At 38.1% G+C, this 19,349-nt stretch overlaps 1 protein-coding gene across 1 annotated transcript in view; it reads left to right on the top strand.

The window, feature by feature from the left end:
* LOC127630235 (neuronal tyrosine-phosphorylated phosphoinositide-3-kinase adapter 2-like) overlaps window positions 1-18,920 on the top strand; it is a 47,339-nt gene extending 28,419 nt beyond the window's left edge. The window contains exons 4-7 of the mRNA XM_052107710.1: window positions 5,509-6,696; window positions 13,148-13,306; window positions 14,466-14,587; window positions 18,690-18,920. Coding sequence (XP_051963670.1) covers window positions 5,509-6,696; window positions 13,148-13,306; window positions 14,466-14,587; window positions 18,690-18,920 — 1,700 coding nt within the window. The remainder of the gene's footprint in view (window positions 1-5,508; window positions 6,697-13,147; window positions 13,307-14,465; window positions 14,588-18,689) is intronic.
* Window positions 18,921-19,349: the final 429 nt, after the last annotated feature.

Here is a 19,349-nt window from a genome sequence, read left to right as displayed (position 1 = left end):
ATAAGAATAAAAATAAGATACAAGAGATAAATATATAGAGGAAACTACAGTAGGGCAATGATAATGTTGTTCAAATATGATATATACAGATATACAGTTATGTGAAAGGCGATTTAATGTATTGTGCAGAATAGGTAGGATATGTCAAATAAATATAAATGGAATATAAATATGAATGAATATGATTGCATTTCCACAATGGAGTGTAAAGGGGGGGGGGGCAGTTTAAACTGTTCATAATGTGAATGGCCTGATGGCAGAAACTGTTCTCGTGCCTGACTGTTCTGATGCTCAGTGCTCTGTAGCGCCGGCCAGAGGGAAACAGTTCAATACAGCAGTGTGCTCGGTGAATTGGGTCTAAAGTTATTTTTCCAGCCCTTTTCCTCACTCTGGAGGTGTACAGTTCTTGGAGGGTGGAAAGGTGAGAACCAATAATCCGTTAAGCAGTCTGGACAATCCTTTGAAGTCTTCTGATGTCTGACTTGGTAGTTGAACCAAACCAGATGGATATAGAAGTGCAGAGGACAGGCTCAATGACTGCTGAGTAGAACTGGATCAACAGCACCTGTGGCAGGTTGAACTTCCTCATCTGGCGAAGGAAGAACAACCTCTGCTGTACCCAAGTCTCCCAGGAACCTGAATGATTCCACTGCTGCCACAGTGCTGTTTAGAATGGTGAGCGGGGTCGATGCTGAGGTGTTCCTCCTAAATTCAACAATCATCTCCACTGTTTTGAGCATGTTCAGCTCCAGGTTGTTTTGACTGCACCAGTGAGCCAGCCATTCAACCTCCCTTCTGTAAGCACACTTGTCGTCATCTTGGATGAGGTTGATGACTGTAGTATCGTCTGCATACTTCAGGAGCTTGACAGAGGGGTCCTTGGTAGTGCAGTCATTTGTGTACAGGAAGAAGAGTAGTGGGGAGAGCACACATCCATGTGGGACACCAGTGCTGATTGTACATGTGCTGGAAGGGAATTTCTCTAGCATCACTAACTGCTGCCTGTCTGTCAGAAAGCTGGTGATCCACTGACAGATAGTTGGTGTTTGTGTGAAGTGAAGGTCAGAGCGGGTATAGGGTGTGAGACTGGGCTTTTAAAATCTACAGTAAAATACATTAAGGTTGTCAGCCAGTTGTTGATTCCCTATAGTGTTGGGGAGAATGTGTCTTGTAGTTAGTAATGTCTTTCAGGCCACTCCACACTAGGTTCATTAGCTGAAAACTTGTTTTCCAGCTTTAAAAATGTTTTTACTTGAAAACAAGAGGAGAGGGAGGGGAGCAAAAGAGATGGATGGGAAAGGTAGGGAAATGAAAGAGATGGATAGATGGGTGAGAGATATAGGGCATGGACATGCCCTATACATTTCTTAAAATGTTCTAACAAGTACAGTAAAATCATTTTAAACCCACCTGTGATGTTCTCACTGGTTAAAAAATAGAAAAAGTACCAAAAGGTGTCTTTAAGGGGTAGGGTTAGAGTGTAGTAATTAAGAGTGAAAAAAGTATGTGTGTGTGTGTGTGTGTGTGTGTGTGTGTGTGTGTGTGTGTGTGTGTGTGTGTGTGTGTGTGTGTGTGTGTGTGTGAAATTGATGAGAATGCAGTCTACTCTGTCCTTGTTCTGTCACATGGGTCTTTCTGGCTCTGTCTTTTACTGAAAGATTAGTGAAATCATTTTGTCATTCTTGCTGACTTTTCATTTGTGTATCACAGAGTTCCAACACAATGCTGATTTAAACCCCTGTCCTTTACATTACATAAGCACACACACACACACACACACACACACACACACACACACACACACAGACAGACAGACAGACAGAGAGAGAGAACTGTGTCTCTTGAGAATTACATTATTATGGCTTCAGCCAGCTTTACATGGGATAAAAAAAATGCATCCATTACTTGCTGCCCTATTAACTATCACTTGCACTTGCTATTGGCATGAGCCACACTCAAACACACACCACCTCTTAAAACTGCTAGAAGAAACGGGCCAGTGAAGTCGCCTTTCACTGAGCACAGTTGAGGTGATATAGATATGGGAAACAATGGCGGCAAGATGGGATGTGAGTGTGTGAGGAAACAAGAGGGGGAGGAAGGAAGAGGAATGGACACAGTGGCCTCCACTGAGATGATTAAACAGAGTGAAATTCATTCATGAAGTTAAAATGACCTAGTTTTCTTTACTCTAGTTCTTAAAAATACTTTTTAATGGAAAGTATTTTTATGTGGAACACATGAGAAATGTTGACGCAGCTCTTTCCCAAACAATGAAACTGGATTGTGACTGAGGTTTTCAGTCGCTAATATTCTGCCTAATATCTGCTTTTGTGTTTCAAGGAAGAAAGAATTCATACAGGTTTGAAATGAAACAAGTGTGAGAAAATAATGCTGAATTTTCATTTTGGGTCATAAACCCCATGGTATCAAAATTGCTTAGTTCATGTCTCTTTTGCTTTGAGGTCATCTATATGCAATTTTATAATAGATATATATATATTTTAATTTTGACTAAATTAAGTTTTAGTAGATATACACATTTAAAATGGAAAGTATTTTTCTCCCAGGATAACAGATATTGATGACTTATCTTGCACTACATAGATTTTTGTCCAATCAAATGTTCTCTAGAATAGGGATAGGAATTGTCGAGCAATTTTGTACTCGTAAATTGAAATGTCAGATAAAAATATTAAGTATGACACGTACGTGAAATTTATATTTTGTTTTGTTCACAAACATTACCGAGAACCATTTCAAATGCACATATATGAGCTCCACAAAAAAGTCCATCAGATTTTTATAATTTCTCAGTTATTTTTCAGAAAAACAAGTAGTGAAAGTTGTCTATTTATAAAATGCGCTCTACCCATGTTCAGATATTTTATGCACATAGGTCTGATAAGCTTCCAAGTTTCTCATTTTCTTTCCACTCTAAAAACTGATCTTTGTCTGTTGGTATGCATGACTCCAACAAGAACTGAATACCAATCAAAACATTACAAGTATTGCCACACATGGCTTTGCTGGAAAGCACAAAGACACCATTGTGTCTCCTCTCATCCAACTCTTCGATGACAAATATCCACAGAGACCCCCACCCCCATGCAAAGAGATTCAGAGGGAAAGTACAGAATTCAACACTGCCCACGGGCAAATGCAGAATGGAAAATCAATTTGCAATATTCAAGCAGTGTTTTTAATAGTTGACTAGCTGGTGCAGAACGAGTACTTGATTAGTCGATTACTCCTCTAGAATGAGAATTATTTTTTCAATAGAAAAAAATATAAAAATAGGAATAAAAGCTGTTCTTGACAAGCAATTTCGTGGCATCTTAAAGATCTCTTCAACCTTACAACACCAGTTACATTGAGTGTGGCCGGCTTGCCTTGTTTCTCAGCACTGGAAGTTCAACTGTGTATAATTAATCCTGTCTCAAGCAGAGTGTTTAACTCTATTCTCACTAAAAGGTCCTCGGAGAAGCCTATTAACTCACTTCATAACCACATGCATTCAGGATTACCCACCATACAGGGAGGACAGTGGAGGCCGTGATGAGAGCAGAAAGAATTAAATGTTAGAAGCATCAAAGGCGATCACATACACAAAACCCTTTTATTAGATGTTGAAATAAAGCATCAGGCAGTTCTCTGATGATCAACATTATTTATAATAGCATTTTACTAATACTCTAATTAATTTGAATTTTTTGTACTGTATCATCTACACAATCACATGCAATGGAATATTAATGGGACCAGCGCAGCCCCATACAGCTTTGTGGGTTTGCACTCACTTTTAAAGTTAATACATGCTGACCAGGCTAGCAGTGCTAGTATTTTATGCTAACACATGTATTGGCCACAATGACACTGCTAGCTGCAATACTATACTTCTATGCTATCTAATCTATGTAAGCTGTACTGTTAAATTCCATAGCAAAATGCTATAAACTCATGTTTCATTTTGATACTAGAGTAAGCTGTTCTTCATCATCTACTTATATACAGTATACTACTGTACATACATTTTTAGCTTATTGGCTTCAATGCTAAAATGCAAGCACTTAAAGATACAGTAGCTCTGTTCCAAACCCTAGCAAGCAGCCTGCAGACTGCTGAGAACAGAAGGTAGCAAAATGTTTCTGCCTTATAAAATACCAAAATCTGAGCAACAGAACAGAGAGAACAGAATAGATTAATCCAAGATGACAGACATATGGCATTGTTCATTATGAATATTCATGAATATTGCATTCTGTACTGAAAAGAATCAGTTCGGCTGGTCAGGATACGTCAACCACACCAGCATTTTTGAATGGTCAACAAGGAGACCTGTTTGAATGTACATCTATGGAGGAGATGCTGCAGAGTGCTGCTTACGTTGATTTAGTGTGAAAACAGTTCATCATATAATAAACTGACTGCCTGGGTATTACATTTTCAATATGTTGGCCATTATACATTCATTCGAAGAGAACATTATTTGGAGTTTGCAACAAACAATTGCTGTTTTAGAAGAGAATTTTAGCAACAAGAAGGATTTATTTACAATACATACTATTGTATAACTCTGAAAGCATTTTATATCTGTGGTTGTACTCAACACAAATCAAAAGACTGGCTTACTTACTATAAATTCTGAATACTGCACTGTCATTGTATCTGTGTGGTAATATAGATGTGTATGTAAATTATAGACTATAAATTGCACTGCAATTATTTATTGTCTCAGCTGAATTAATAATTTAGTTTAATAGTTTATTAGCCGATGCTAAGATTTAATAAACAATTATATTATAGATGTTTTTGGAGTAAGATTAATTTATGGTTATGACCAATGTTTATTGGTTTTGTGGGGGCAGTGGTTGAGGCTCAGGGTTACTGACCAGAAGGTCGGGGGTTCAAGCCCCAGCACAACCAAGATGCCACTGTTGGGCCCTTGAGCAAGGCACTTAACTCCAGGTTTCTCTGGGGGGGATTGACCCTGTAATAAGTGCACTGTAAGTCGCTTTGGATAAAAGCGTCTGCAAAATGCATAAATTTAATGTTTATGATAAATCACATATTGTGAAAATTGGCTTGAAAAAGTCTCTAGACTGTTGCAGACAGCATCTGTCAATTTACGCTTATGTCAATTCTCTCATGTGGGTTGGGTGAGGAATGCTATTTGTGTGTTAAATTTCATAAATTTCAAATTTAGTAATTTATGAGGTTTGGTGATGCTTAAGATAGGCCTTAGATGATGCCTTAGAAAGTAGCTGTTTCATATTTAGGCAACTGACAGCAAGCAGCTGATTATGTTTTGTAACAGAGCTTCTGTCTATATATATATTTACTCATCTGTAATGCGAGAGGATAATATAGCAAGAAATCTTTAATTATTTGCTAATAAGGTCTACATGTGTCTATGCAAGCAACATCATTTTTTTCTATTTTTTGTATTTATGTATAGTTACGTTACAAATGGACATAATGTAAACACATCTGTTCTCTTACCTACAGCATCTAAATCCCGCCCCTGCAGTGAGGAGTACCGTCGCATGCCTCCACCTAAACCCAAACGCAACCCCAACACCCAGCTCAGCACGTCCTTTGATGAGTCCTACATCCAAAACCATGGAAGCAAGGTCAAGTCTGCCTCTCTGCCACGACGACAGAAAAAGAAGTCGGCGTCTCAGAATCAAAGCCCCGCCCCAGACACAGACGAGGAGACAGAGCCTGTTTATATAGAAATGGTTGGAAACATTTTACGAGACTTTAGTCAAATTTCCGGAGCCAACGGCGATGAGGAGGATGATCAAAGTGAAAGTGTGTATGAAGAAATGAAATATCCCACCTATGATGATATTGCTTCATTGTTAGACCATAACCAATTACGTTGGGAGACAGGTCCCACTCCTTTGGTGCCAGAAGTAGAACCTACACGACCAACCACTCCACGTGGTGCACTCTGTGACATTCCTGCCCCCTTCCCAAATCTGCTTTCCCATCGCCCCCCACTTTTGGTTTTTCCACCCACACCTGCCCAGTATTCTCCCAACTCTGATGAGTCCCCTCTCACTCCATTAGAGGTCACCAAATTGCCCGTACTTGAGAACGTTGGATATGGCAAACCTGGTGCATCCCCAACTTCTGCAGACCCTGGACAACCACTGGAAGCTCAGCAGGTGTCTGGTAAACACCACCACCACCACCACCATCATCATCATCATCATCATAAGAAGAAGTCAGCAGAGACTAAGGAGCAACAGACGATCACAGCATCAGGACGGTCTTCTGCCCCACCTCTCCCATCTGGGCAGTACAAAAACGGGGGATCATCCGCAGCGCACGGTTACCCACGGAGCCACTCCGCCTGCCCGTCTCCTGTTAGTATGGGTCGTGCGCTAACACCTCTCACCTTGAAACGGCCCCCACCATATGATGCTGTCATGACTGGTACAATCCCTCGCAGTGCATCTGGAGTTCCATACGGAAGTGGGCGGCTCTCAAACTCGTCCAGTGTGCACGGGGGCTCCATGCAAAATGTCTCCACAGCTTCGGGATCAGGAGGATCAAGTTCAGGATCAGGAGGTCGAGGTTGTCGTACACCCACCAGTCCATTAGATGAGCTTAGCAATTTGTTCACCTCTGGACGGAACATGCTGAAGAAAGGTTCTGGAGGACGCAAGAGCAAAGAGTCAGCAGATGGTGAGTACCAATTGTTTTAAAGGTGAACTGAGATAAAATGTTTTGCTAATTGCTAAACTTTTAAACAGAAAGACACAGTACCAGTAGAATGGTGTTTTTGAAAAAGAAATTGTGCTGGACAGGCATTCATGAGAGCTAAGCTGAGATCATATGACTAGCTGAATATTTCTTGTTTTATTTCAATAAAGCCTTGAAAATTTGACACTTCAACTTATAATATATAACATCGTGGCTGTCTGCAATTAGTGCATTTTTACAATGACACTGGAAACTGAAAACATATTTTTTGCGTGATGCTAAATCTATGAGATTAGGTGTCTGTGAACATGAACATAAAGTTTACTATGGATTCAATACATGTTAAGCTCAATCGACATCATTTGTGGCATAATGTTGATTACCACAAAAAATCATCCCTAAACTCATCCCTTCTTTTATTTTTAAAAGGAAAAAAGATTGAGCTTACAGTGAGGCATTTACTGTACTAAAGAAAGTGAATGGGGCAAATTTTCTGAGATTTTAAAGGCATAAAGGTGAATCGTATATTTTTTTAAAAGCACTTAAATTAATTATTTTGTTAAAACTCAAGTATTTTTAGTTGTTTAAATCGTTTTTAGGGTTTACATCATTACATCATCGTGGTAACAAAGTTTTAAAATTGGATTTAACTTTGCATAGAAAACATTTGTAAGCAATTTTATAACACTAAAATCATGTTAACATGCATATTGTTGACATCTTTTGAGTATTTTAGTTTTTACAGATTGGCCCATTCACTTCCATTTTAAGTACCTCACTTAATACCAGACTTTTTCTTTTTTCATAAAAAGGAGGTACAAGTCTAAATTTATTTTTGTGGTAATCAACATTAATCTCGATTGAACTTAACTTGGCTTGGCTAGTGCATTATAAAAAGCACTAGCATGTCTTACACGTTTGGCCCTAAATGGAAATATAATGCCATTTTTGTCATTTAAGAGACTGCAGCATGTTATTAGCAAGGGTTTACCTGTAGGGTATTCTTTAGAAGAAAATTAACAATCTAGAAAAAATACTTAAGCCTACAACATCCTGTTGAAAAGACCAGCATGGCTCGTTCCCATAGCTCAACTGGTTTAGCACAGTACTAGCAAAGCCAAGGTTGTGGGTTTGATTCCCAGGAACACACATACTGGCAAAATACAGTATATGCCTTGAATATAAGCCACTTTGGATAGAAGTGTCCATCAAATGCATATATATATATATATATATATATATATATATATATATATATGGTCAGGTCACCAGTGTATGTTGTGTTTTGTATTCTGGTGATCTTTTTGTCCTGTTTAACAAGCTACATTGAACCATCACTAACCAGCATAAACCAGACCAGCATGGTCTTTAAGTAGGGCAATCAAACAAATGCCAGATTCTAAAGATACTAAAAGTGAAATGAATCAATTGGATCCACAGATTTGTAACCAAGCTAATACTTCAGTTCGCTAGGAATGGTTAAATAAAGGTTTGACCGTGCGATATCTGAAGGTGATAGGTAGCTCTCTCAGTTACACCTTCAAAGTGAGTGATGTTGTCTCAGAGAGCAAAGCTTGATTGGGTTTAAAGAGTGTGTGCAATCGTCTTGAGAGCTGCAGCTAAGGACTTTTTCTCAAGTGTTATTTTTTCCCGTGTGTGGAGAAGAGATGGCTTTCATGTCCTATTTCCACGGTCCACTTCCATCATCACCTCAGGTGTGTCTGTGTGGAAATGTGTTTGAGGATGTTCACAGATTATAAATTGAGCGATCAACCTACGCGCGGACTGTTCAACATGCTTATAGAGCGAGAGACAGTCAGACAGAGAGAGAGAGAGAGAGAGAAAATTATCCAAAGTTTCCCACCTCAAACGGAGCCTCTTCAAATCAAAATCAGTGTTTGTTGTGTAATAGTTTGGCTTACTGTGAAGGTTGGTGGATTTTTTGTAGAGAGGGTTGTTGAATTTATTTCTTGTGAGCTTTCAAATCATGATTAAAATCGTTATTAATGAATTCTGACGTACTTGAAATTAATCAGTTAATGCTATCATGTCGATTAGAACCCTCAAAATACACATGCACAAACACATGTAGATTTGATTTCCTATTGTTATTCTATTCATTCCTCCATTTGAGCTCATTTCTGATGCATATGCACATACACACAGGCACATAAAAACAAACACATAATCACAACAGTCTGTCAATCAGTGAAGTCCAGCAATGGCATTATACAGGTACACAAACACAAACACACAGACACCTCCTGTCAGAATGTCTTCCATGGATCTGTGGTTTCGTGCCTGACAGAGTGTGGAGGTTGTGAGATTAACAGGCTGCCACTGTGTGTGTGTGTGTGTGTGTGGGTTGGTGGGTGGGTTTGGGTGGTTTATGAGGAAATTTTTTAGGTTACAAACTGATAATTACAAGGGTATTATGCAATACATTTGGTTTAAGAGGGCACTTCTTGTGTCTCCATAATTCAAATCACTTTTTTGTAAAAGTGCAGAAAGTTTTTTGTGAGGGTTATGTTTAGGGGTAGATTTTGGGTTAGGGGATAGAATCTGTAGTTCATACAGTATACAAATCATTATGTCTATGGAGAGTCCTCATAAGGATAGCTGCACCAACATTTGTGCGCGCGCGTGTGTGTGTGTGTGTGTGAATCTGTGTAAAGGATCAGTCTAGATTAAAAGACATGTTGGTTTGTTTTTATATACCATACAGTGCCCATAACTGACTATAAATAAGCCTTAACAGACAGTAATCTACAGTGCTTTCCCTGCAGCACTGAATAGTTTAATAGTTAAGTGTCTACGTTCAAATACCCTAAGGTTACATTAGCATATGCTAATAATGATCCCACACATTTAATGTATTTCCTCATCATTATGGCAATGGGTTTGGCATTCATAAGCATAATTTAGAGGTACAGGAGTGCTTACATTGTGCCTTACTGTGACATAGAGTGCTTATCTGTGCAAAAGTATCATGATGGCAGATCAGTTTTGCTGTCAGAATGTGCCATTCAACAGGAGAACTGGTTCCAATGCAACTGAAAATAAATTTATGAAATCACTGCTTTGCATTACTTCTAAAGCTCCTTTATGTCACCACTCTTTTCTATTTCTTTCTAAAACTCATTTATGACATCACTGTTCTGTTCTATCCAAAGCTACTTTATGACATCACACTTTTTAATTTCTTTCTAAAGCTCCTTTATGTCATCACTATTTTCTATTTCTTTCTAAAGCTTCCTTTTCTATTAATTCCAAAGCTCTGTTATGACATCACTGCTTTCTGTTAATTGCCAAGCTTCTTTAAGACATCACTGTTCTGTTCTATCCAAAGCTCCTTTATGACATCACTGTTTCCTATTCTTTCCAAAGCTCCTTTATGACATCACTGTTTTCTATTATTTCCAAAGCTCCTTTATGACATCAATGTGTTATGTCCATTTTTAAAGCTCCTTGATGACATCACTGTTTTTATCACTTCCATAGTTATTTTATGACATAAAATTTTTCTGTTTTTCCAAAGCTCCTTTATGACTTCACTGTTTTCTCTTCCGACAAATGCTCCTTTATGACATCGCTATTTACTATTCCTTTTAAATATTCTTTACGACCTCACTATTTTCTGTTCCTTCCAACACTCCTTGATGACATCACCGATTCTATCACTTCCAAAGTGCCTTTATGACAACATTGTTTTTTGTTTCTTCCAAAAAGCAAAATAGCATAAGACCGTTTTTGTTATTTTCAGAGAAATGTAACTAAAGACATAGATTAATCCACTGGAGTCATAGAGATTACATTGATGCTGCCTTTATGTGATTTTTTGAGCTTCAACAGTCTGGCCACCATTCACTTGCATTGAAAGGACCTATAGAGCTGAGATATTCTCATAAGAATCCTTTCCAAAGCTCCTTCATGACATCACTGACTTCTATTTCTCATTTATGACATTAATAGTGTGCGCCCATTTTTTTCCAAGTGGCTGTTCCAGTCTCATTTGTTCCTCCTCATCTCTGTTCTGTCTCTCTCCTGCTGTCCCTTTCCGTCTTGTTTCACTGTGTCAAAGGTGGTGAGTTTATGAACTAGGATGTGCATGTCCAACTTGATGAAGGGTACAGCTTCTTAAGTTCTCTGCTGTAAGCTGAGGAACCTCATAGAACAACCTGACCCTGTGAACACTGATAAGACTTGAGTATTGCCAGTTCACACCTACACAAAATGCCTCCTCTAATGGACCCACTCATACACACATACAGCAGTGTGTTTCAGCAGGCCACATGCAGGAATTGACTGTGCATGTTAATAGGCAAATATGATAAATTTGCTGCAGTCTTAGAATTAGCGCCCAACATTGATGACAGAGGACACTAATTAAATGGAGACTGTTGGAGCAGGACACCACAGACTAATGGAACATTTCAACAGACCTGGCCATACAACTGAATGTGTGTGTGGGGGGAGGGGGATGGTGGTTTACGAGGACTTTGTTTTAGGTTACAAACTGGTAATTACAAGGGTATTATGCTATAAATGTGGATTAAGAGGACCTTTCTAGTGTCCCCATAATTCAAAACGCTTAAAAAAATTTCGGGTTTGGGGAAAGAATTTATAGTTCGTACAGTATAAAAATCATTATGTCTATTGAGACATGTGTGTGTGTGTGTGTGTGTGTGTGTGTGAGCATGTATTTATCACTTTGTGGGGACCAAATTTCCCCATAAGGATAGTAAAACCCGAAATGTTTGACCTTGTGGGGACATTTTGTCGGTCCCCATGAGGAAAACAGCTTATAAATCATACTAAATTATGTTTTTTGAAAATGTAAAAATGCAGAAAGTTTTCTGTGAGGGTTAGGTTTAGGGGTAGGGTTAGGTTTAGGGGATAGAATATAAAGTTTGTACAGTATAAAAACCATTATGTCTATGGAAAGTCCCCATAAAACATGGAAACCAAACATGTGTGTGTGTGTGTGTGTTTCTAGAGAGATAAGGAAGGACAGTATGAGCAAGTTAAATCACATGAGACAAGAATGTTCATTAACAAAAATGTTGTGTTCCTCAGAAGAACGAAAGACAGGTTTGGAACCACATGAAGGGGAGAATAGTTTTGGGCAAACTAGCCCTTTAACATTGTGGCAATGCAGAGTGAACTGAAATGAACTGAAGTAGCTCATGGCTTTGTATTAGCATATGGATACGGTCAATACACACACACACACACACACACACACACACACACACACCCGACCACACTCACTGATGATATACGCTGATGTCACCTTCAATTCATATGCTCATAAGTGTCAGACTATGTTACTAACCACACGTCTATACAGACGATACGGACACACATTCAGATACTCTTGCCAGCTGAAATAATTGAAAAGCTTTCATCTGTTAGTAAAGCAATTTTCCTAATGTCTTCAGAGCCAACAAAAGACGTGATGAATGTGTCTACTAATGGATTCCCTGTGAGGGGAGAGAGGAGAGAGAGAGAGAGAGAGAGAGAGAGAGAGAGAGAGAGATGGAATGGCAAACAGAAAGGTGAATGAAGGATAGACAACAAAAACAATTAAAGTTTCAGTAAAGGTAAAGGTGTAAAGAAGCAAAAAGAAACACATAGAAGAAGATCTGAGAAAGATGCTTTTTTCTATTCATTTTTTTATATTATTTAATATTAGCATAGTTTATTACATATATAGAATGGATACTTGCATACTGCTTACTGCATACTTTTAACTATTCTTTTAAAAAGTGTTTGTGAAACAGTATGCATTATGCATAGACATTACAAACAATACTAGGCTTCACCATTGTCACTTGACCTCATTCCATGGTGTGTTTTATTCAGCAAGTAGCATCCAGTTATGATCTCAGAGATAAAATCAACTATTTTGTCCTTTTAATCCAAGTATGTGTAAAACGGACTTAACTTCTTGCAGTACCCTAAATGATGAATCAAAAAGGAGATGTTAAAAATTGTTGATCTACCTTCTGGTTTATTCAATAAACTGGAAGAGGAAGTACCCAACAAAGTGTGCTATTGTATAATGCACATTTGGCATATTGTAGTAGGTCATCTGAGAATACTGGTATTCCGTGCAGAGTATACATGCTGCTCACTACAGAAGTAGTAAGGTTAGTATGGTAGTATGCTATTCCAAACATGTAACTTTGGCTCTGTAGTGACACTCTGTGGTCATATATTGTATTGCAGCTCTGCTGTACAGCACTATAGCACTCATGTATGGTACTGTTTGGTCATTCTCAAATGAACAGAGACAGACATACGCAGAGCTCAAGGCACTTAGACAGAAGAGGTGCAGCAATCCGTATTCTTGTTTATGCCAATCATACAACCAGTCTTGGCATTTGGTTTTTTGAAAGCATGCTGAAATCTCTACTACTTTCTCTTCTAGTTGAAAATAAAGGCAGAAGTGACAGTAGGGACAGAGCTCTTCGTAGCTCTTCTCCAAAATCACAAGACTGGGAAACGCCCACAGGACAATCATCCACACCCACAGCCACGCCCAGTCGGTTTGGCCGCTCTTCCGTCAGCCCGACCACCATGCTTGGAGGTGAGTTTTCAGGTCAGCGCTAGTTGTGTGAAAAATAATCAGGTAAAGGAAAATAGGTGTGTCATATTGACGTTTTTGGTTAATTTCATGTACCAGGATTTGATTTTTATTAAAACTAACAGATTGAAACTCTGGTTTTTTTATTTTTTTATTTTTTTTATTTGAAGGACACATTAAAACTGACTTTAAAACTTTTTACTTGGTCGTCATCGTGTATTTATTTATTTATTTTTACTTTTCAAATGCATTTTTTATATAGATTTTATTGTTGTAGCCTTGTCCCAGACCCAGATGTTCAACACTAAAAAAATAAAATATCCATGATAAAAATTATTTACATGATTTAAACTATGATCATGCAAACAAAGAGTGAAAAAATTAACCTTTTTCAGTATTTGTTGTGTGAAAATTAATTCTACAAATGTTTCAAAATTATGGCTGTCCCACAGTTATGGTGTAATTTCTACCACACCAAACAATTTTGTCCCTAATTGTTGTTATTATATATATATATATATATATATATATATATATATATATATATATATATATATATATATTTATTTATTTATTTATTTTTTTTTTTTTTTTTAAAGTTAGTGTACTTGTGTACCAAGTTTACAAAAGTGTAATTGAAGAGCATGCTTGAGATTAAATACGAGACAAGTGATGTTTGAATAAAACAAAATAAAATCATGGTAAATAAAACCTGCATGCATAATATTTTCATTGGCCATCATTTGCAATCTAGTTATGCAAAATTATGCAAAAAGTGTGAATATGTTATTAAATATTATTGTATTATGGATACACAATATCTTAGCTATGAAATAAGCTTTAGCAAGACAAAGGAGAAAGCTATTTTATATATTAAAAAAAAACATAAAAAATTCCATCACAGAATTCTATTAAACACAATACAGAATTTGATATGTAGTGGAAATGACACTGTGACAATGTTTCATGACTGAAAAAAATAAATACACAATGCTAAACATGAGGGATGCATGTACATACACAAATAATAATAAAAAAGAGAGTAAAAATGTTGTAACAAAACTTTATTGTCTAGAAATCCACAGTGCTAAAAGTGCCCGAATTTAAAGCAACACCCTTAAGTTGATTTTAGACTTAGACTTACATACTCTGTCCTTTTTAGAAACAAAAACGGGGTGTAAACTTGGTCGCTCTGCTTCCACATCAGGAGTCCCCTGCCCTGTTGGAACGCCCCAAAGACACGCCCCTGACCCCTCAGCCCATCAAAGTGGGAGCCCGTGCCAGGTACAGCCCCCTTATTCCTCAGAGTGAGCGAGATCGCATGCGTGTGGAGTTCGGTTCCTGTCTCCATGTCTGTCACCCTCAATCCGCCCAGCAATACAAAACTTCATGTCTTTGACCTTTGACCTTATGGCTGTGTGTTTATCCTATCCTGTCTGTTGCTCTTCCTTTGGCTCTGCTGCTGCTACTGCTGTGTGTTCAGTTCATTTTGGATCAATGCTCACAGTGTTCATTATCTGTGTCTGTATATGTATATGTGTGTATTTGTGTGTGGTCCAGATCAGGGCTGCTCTTTTCATCATGCCCTGAAGAGGCACTCAAATTGAAATCATCCTCTCAGTAGAGTTTATGCCAAGAGATCCACAATCAGTGTTTTATATGTCAGGTGATTTAAGCACTTTAAAAGGTTTAACTGATGAGAATTTGAATGAGAACCTCCTCAGAGCAGAAACGAACAGTCTTACTCTCGACCAGTGTGTCTCTTTCTATTAATATTTCAAACATTGTACAGCCACAGATGTACAGACATCAAACAACAAGTGAAATAATGCCATGAAACACAAAAAGCAATTATCAGCTCTTGAATTCAGAGGCATAGATCTCATTTAACATAGTATTTTGCAACATTGCTTTAACATTATTTAAAGGCATTTTTCACCTAAAAATGAAAATGATCTGTTAATATACTCACACACCATCCCAGATGTGTATGAGTTTCTTCCTTCTGCAGAACGCAAAGATTTTTAGAAGAATATTTCAGCTCTGTAGGTCCATACAATGCAAGTGAATGGCTGCCAAATCTTTGACAGTCCAAAAAGCACATAAAGGCAGCATAAAAGAAATCCATATGACCCCAGTGGATAAATCCATGTCTTCAGAAGTGATATTATAAGTATGGATAAGAAACAGATAAAAATGTAAGTCCTTTATTTACAATAAATCTCCACTTTCACTTTTATTTTCTTCTTCAATAGTTGTTGGCAATTCTCAGTCTTTGTGCATATCGCCACCTACTGGGCATGGAGTAGAATTTATGAGCAGGATATAGCTGCAGCTAGTGCTCCAAAAAGGGAAAGGAGCTCCAAACCCCTGCAAAGATTTAGGGAGCCCTTAACTTAACCCTTTCCCTGACCTTAAGTGGAAGTGACAGCCCTTTTTGGTGATGTTCAACCCTTTCTGGAGTAACCCCACCTTATTTTGGAGATTCCACCCTCATTTGGAGATATCTGGATAGCTATACCTACATGGAATTTATGGTAAAAAGGACTTAAATATTTATATGTTTCTCACCCACACCTATCACTTCGCTTCAGAAGACATGGATTAAATCACTGGAGTCATATGGATTACTTGTTGCCTGATGCTGCCTTTATGTCCATTTACACGTCATACACATCCCCTCAGGGATAGCATGAAGATGAGTAAATAATGAGAGGATTTTCATTTTTGGGTGAACTATCCCTTTAAACTTAAACTAAAACATAATTGAATTGCCACTTTAAGCAATAAAGAACTGTCTGAAGTTTCCATGAAGTATTTCAATTTCTACAGACTGTTTGATGTGTGTATATATGTACGTATCTAGACATGACATTTACCTCAGTGTCTGTCAAATGCCCTCTCCTGTTTGTCTGTTGCCTTATTCAAATGGGTTTTAGAGCTATTGTATTATGTACAAATCCTGTAATAATAAGTCTGCTTTTCATTTTGCTGTCACTTTCACAGAGACTGGGGAGTCAGTTACACATCTCACAGCTGACAGAGATTTCTGATACATTAGAACAAAATGTAACGATAGTAGAACACAAACCAATTAAAATGGTTTAATATTGTCATAGCTATAGCCATAGATAACGTATATACAGTACACACTGATGACACAGATCAATTATATTTACTCAATGGAAACTCTTTTACTCAGAACACTTCAAAAGAAAAAACATAAAGTATAAATTCAGCTCCTCTCTCACTTCCCAGTTGTATGTGTTTGATTGTTAGTGACTGTAATTTAACTAACCCCAATAAATCATAAAACTGAGGGATAAAACTAACCCCCCAAAAAACAACAAAATAAAACTTTGTCAAATTTACATGTTCTCCTCATCCGCATCCACTGTCCTTTCTTTGTCTGTCTACTGCTTCCTGTCTTAAAAGCACATGTCTGTACAGTATGTGTGTGTCAGTGGCGGCTGCTGGTCTTTCAAAGAGGGGAAGCTCATTTTCGGCCTACATTATAAACTTATTTACCCTATTTTTTGCACTAAATCAATCTTAGGTGCTGATCTGCCCTGCTGTTTAATTCTAATTTTTTCCTCGTAAGGAAGACTTTCAAATGGCTTCGCCAAAATCAGGTCGACAATATTAGCACCGTCTGCCATCGTGCGCAGTTTCACCTGTACAACGCTAGCCTAGCCTACTGTATGAATGAATGAATGAACGAACGAACGAACAAACGAACGAACGAACGAACGCTCTAAAACAAAATATATTAAACTTGGTAAAACTGAAACAAGGAATGTGGTGTATAATTGTGTGAAATGTATTATGCAAATTGACTAGCAATTACGCCAAACAAATATAAAGAAATAGGTTGCAGCAGTTTGTCTTTCGACTACACTTGAGAAATCCGCGATGGGACTGAGCGCGAAATAGCTTCAGTGACTTCTTATAGTACAGATTCGCTGTCAATCAAAAGGAGATGCAGTCTTTCGACAGATCCTCCAATCATCACGCGGAAGCCCAGAGTCCGGGCCAGCCCACTCCTCATTCACCCCCAGAGACGCTGAGCGTCCGTGGGCGGGACATAATCGCAGCATTTATCCAATGACCGTCTATTTTCGAGCACTGAAAAAACTGTTCAGAGCAGCCCCATTGAAGTCAATGGACGCTTCGGCTTCAACAGGGAAATGCACTGACGCTACGGGAATGTATGAGAAGTAAATCGAGTCAGCCGACCTGCTATATGTAATGTAGCTGATTCTGAACGAACTCGTCTTCGAGATGAACGTGTTCTAACGCATTTTTAGTCAATAAATTGTTTACACAATAGTACATATTTGACCATTATTTTTTTGACATTATAGGGGAAGCTGAGCTTCCCTTGCAGTCTTAAAGAAATCCCCACTGGTGTGTGTGTGTGTGTGTGTGTGTGTGCGCGCGCGCATGTCTTAAATATTCTCTGAGATTTTGTGTTGCCTATACAATGTTTAGGTGCATGGTCATTTATTATGTGTGCACATGATTAAGACTGAGAGATATTGTGTGTGTGTGTGTGTGTGTATTCTTCTCACCACAATTGTACAGAGTGGTTATCTGAGTTTCATAGACTTTGTCAGTTCGAACCAGTCTGGCCATTCTCTGTTTACCTCGCTCATCAACAATTATAAAATATATTTTTTGATAACTATTTATCTATTTTATCTACTCTGCATTGTTTTTCAATCCAAGGCAAAAAAAAAAAATAAAAAAGTAAAAGAGGTTTCTCTCTTTTTAGTTCGAACATATAAGTGTTTGCTTTGATTCTGAATCAAACTCCTCCATTATGAATTTGTTTTGCATTTAGATTTCCATTGGATACTGGAGACCTTTTTGCGACTAGATACTAGATATAAATGCACAGTTGGTAAAGGTGTTATTTAATAATTACTTAGTCAATATGTGCATTTCCTGCCACGTTGTGGCATTATTCAATGCAACCGGTATATTGCCCACCCCTAATCAAAGGGTTAAATGTGGTAGAAACTTCCAATCTTAAGTCATAGAGGAATTGTTCATCCAAACATTCACTCACACTCATGTTGTTCCAAAATGATTTTTTTCTTCTCTGGAACACAAAAGGAGATACTAGACAGAATGACAGCCTCAGTCAACATTCATATTCATTGTGTGGAAAAAGATGCAATGGAAGTGTTTGGAATAATATGAGGGTGAGTAAATGATGACAAAATATTTTTTTTTGTCTTACGTTAAAATCTAGTTCAAGTTAGGATTCTGAAATCCCCATGGTTACTAAAAAGATAAGAGTAAGCATGTTTATATAATGTGGCCAGGTTTGATTGCCACCAACATTTTCTGACCCCCCTTGCCACCCCTCCTTGCTCATTAGATCCCCCCTATGCCTTGGGCATGTGGGGACAGCACCATGATGGAGATGATTGAGAAGAAACGTCACCTCTGCAAGGAGATAAAAGCCAGACAGAGACCTACAGATAAAGCTCTCTGCAAGCAGGACAGCATGCCCATCCTCCCCAGCTGGAAGAAGACCAATGGGGGAAAGAAATACGGCCCTTCTTCTTACTCCACCCAAACAACTGTATTCTGGGATACTGCTATATAATGAGTGACCAGTGGACTGCAGACATGGAGATAAACTAACACACCCAATTGGTGGCGTGTTCAAACATTGATTGACAGCTAGCAGGAACAGAAAATGCAGGATTACGTGAAATATATCTGAAGGATTATCAAATCTCCCTGGTTTCCTTTTGCCATTTATATTTGATATTTTTATATCGGACATAACTGTCTTAATATTAAATAAGAGCGTTTTTATAAAGAAGAACTCTAAATGAGATTAAATCTAAGAGTGGACATATTACACGTTTACCCATGAGATGATATTTGTCCTCTTCGAAATGGTATTTCTATTTATTTTCTATCCTTTTTGGGGGGTGTTTATATACACCAATCAGCCACAACATTAAAACCACCTGCCTAATATTGTGTAGGTCCCCCTCGTGCCGCCAATACAGAGCCAACCCACATC

This window comes from Xyrauchen texanus, chromosome 36 (assembly GCF_025860055.1).
Source record: "Xyrauchen texanus isolate HMW12.3.18 chromosome 36, RBS_HiC_50CHRs, whole genome shotgun sequence".
NCBI classification, from domain to species: domain Eukaryota; kingdom Metazoa; phylum Chordata; class Actinopteri; order Cypriniformes; family Catostomidae; genus Xyrauchen; species Xyrauchen texanus.
Note: the sequence above shows the minus strand (reverse complement) of the source record. Positions and strands in the feature narration are given on the sequence as shown.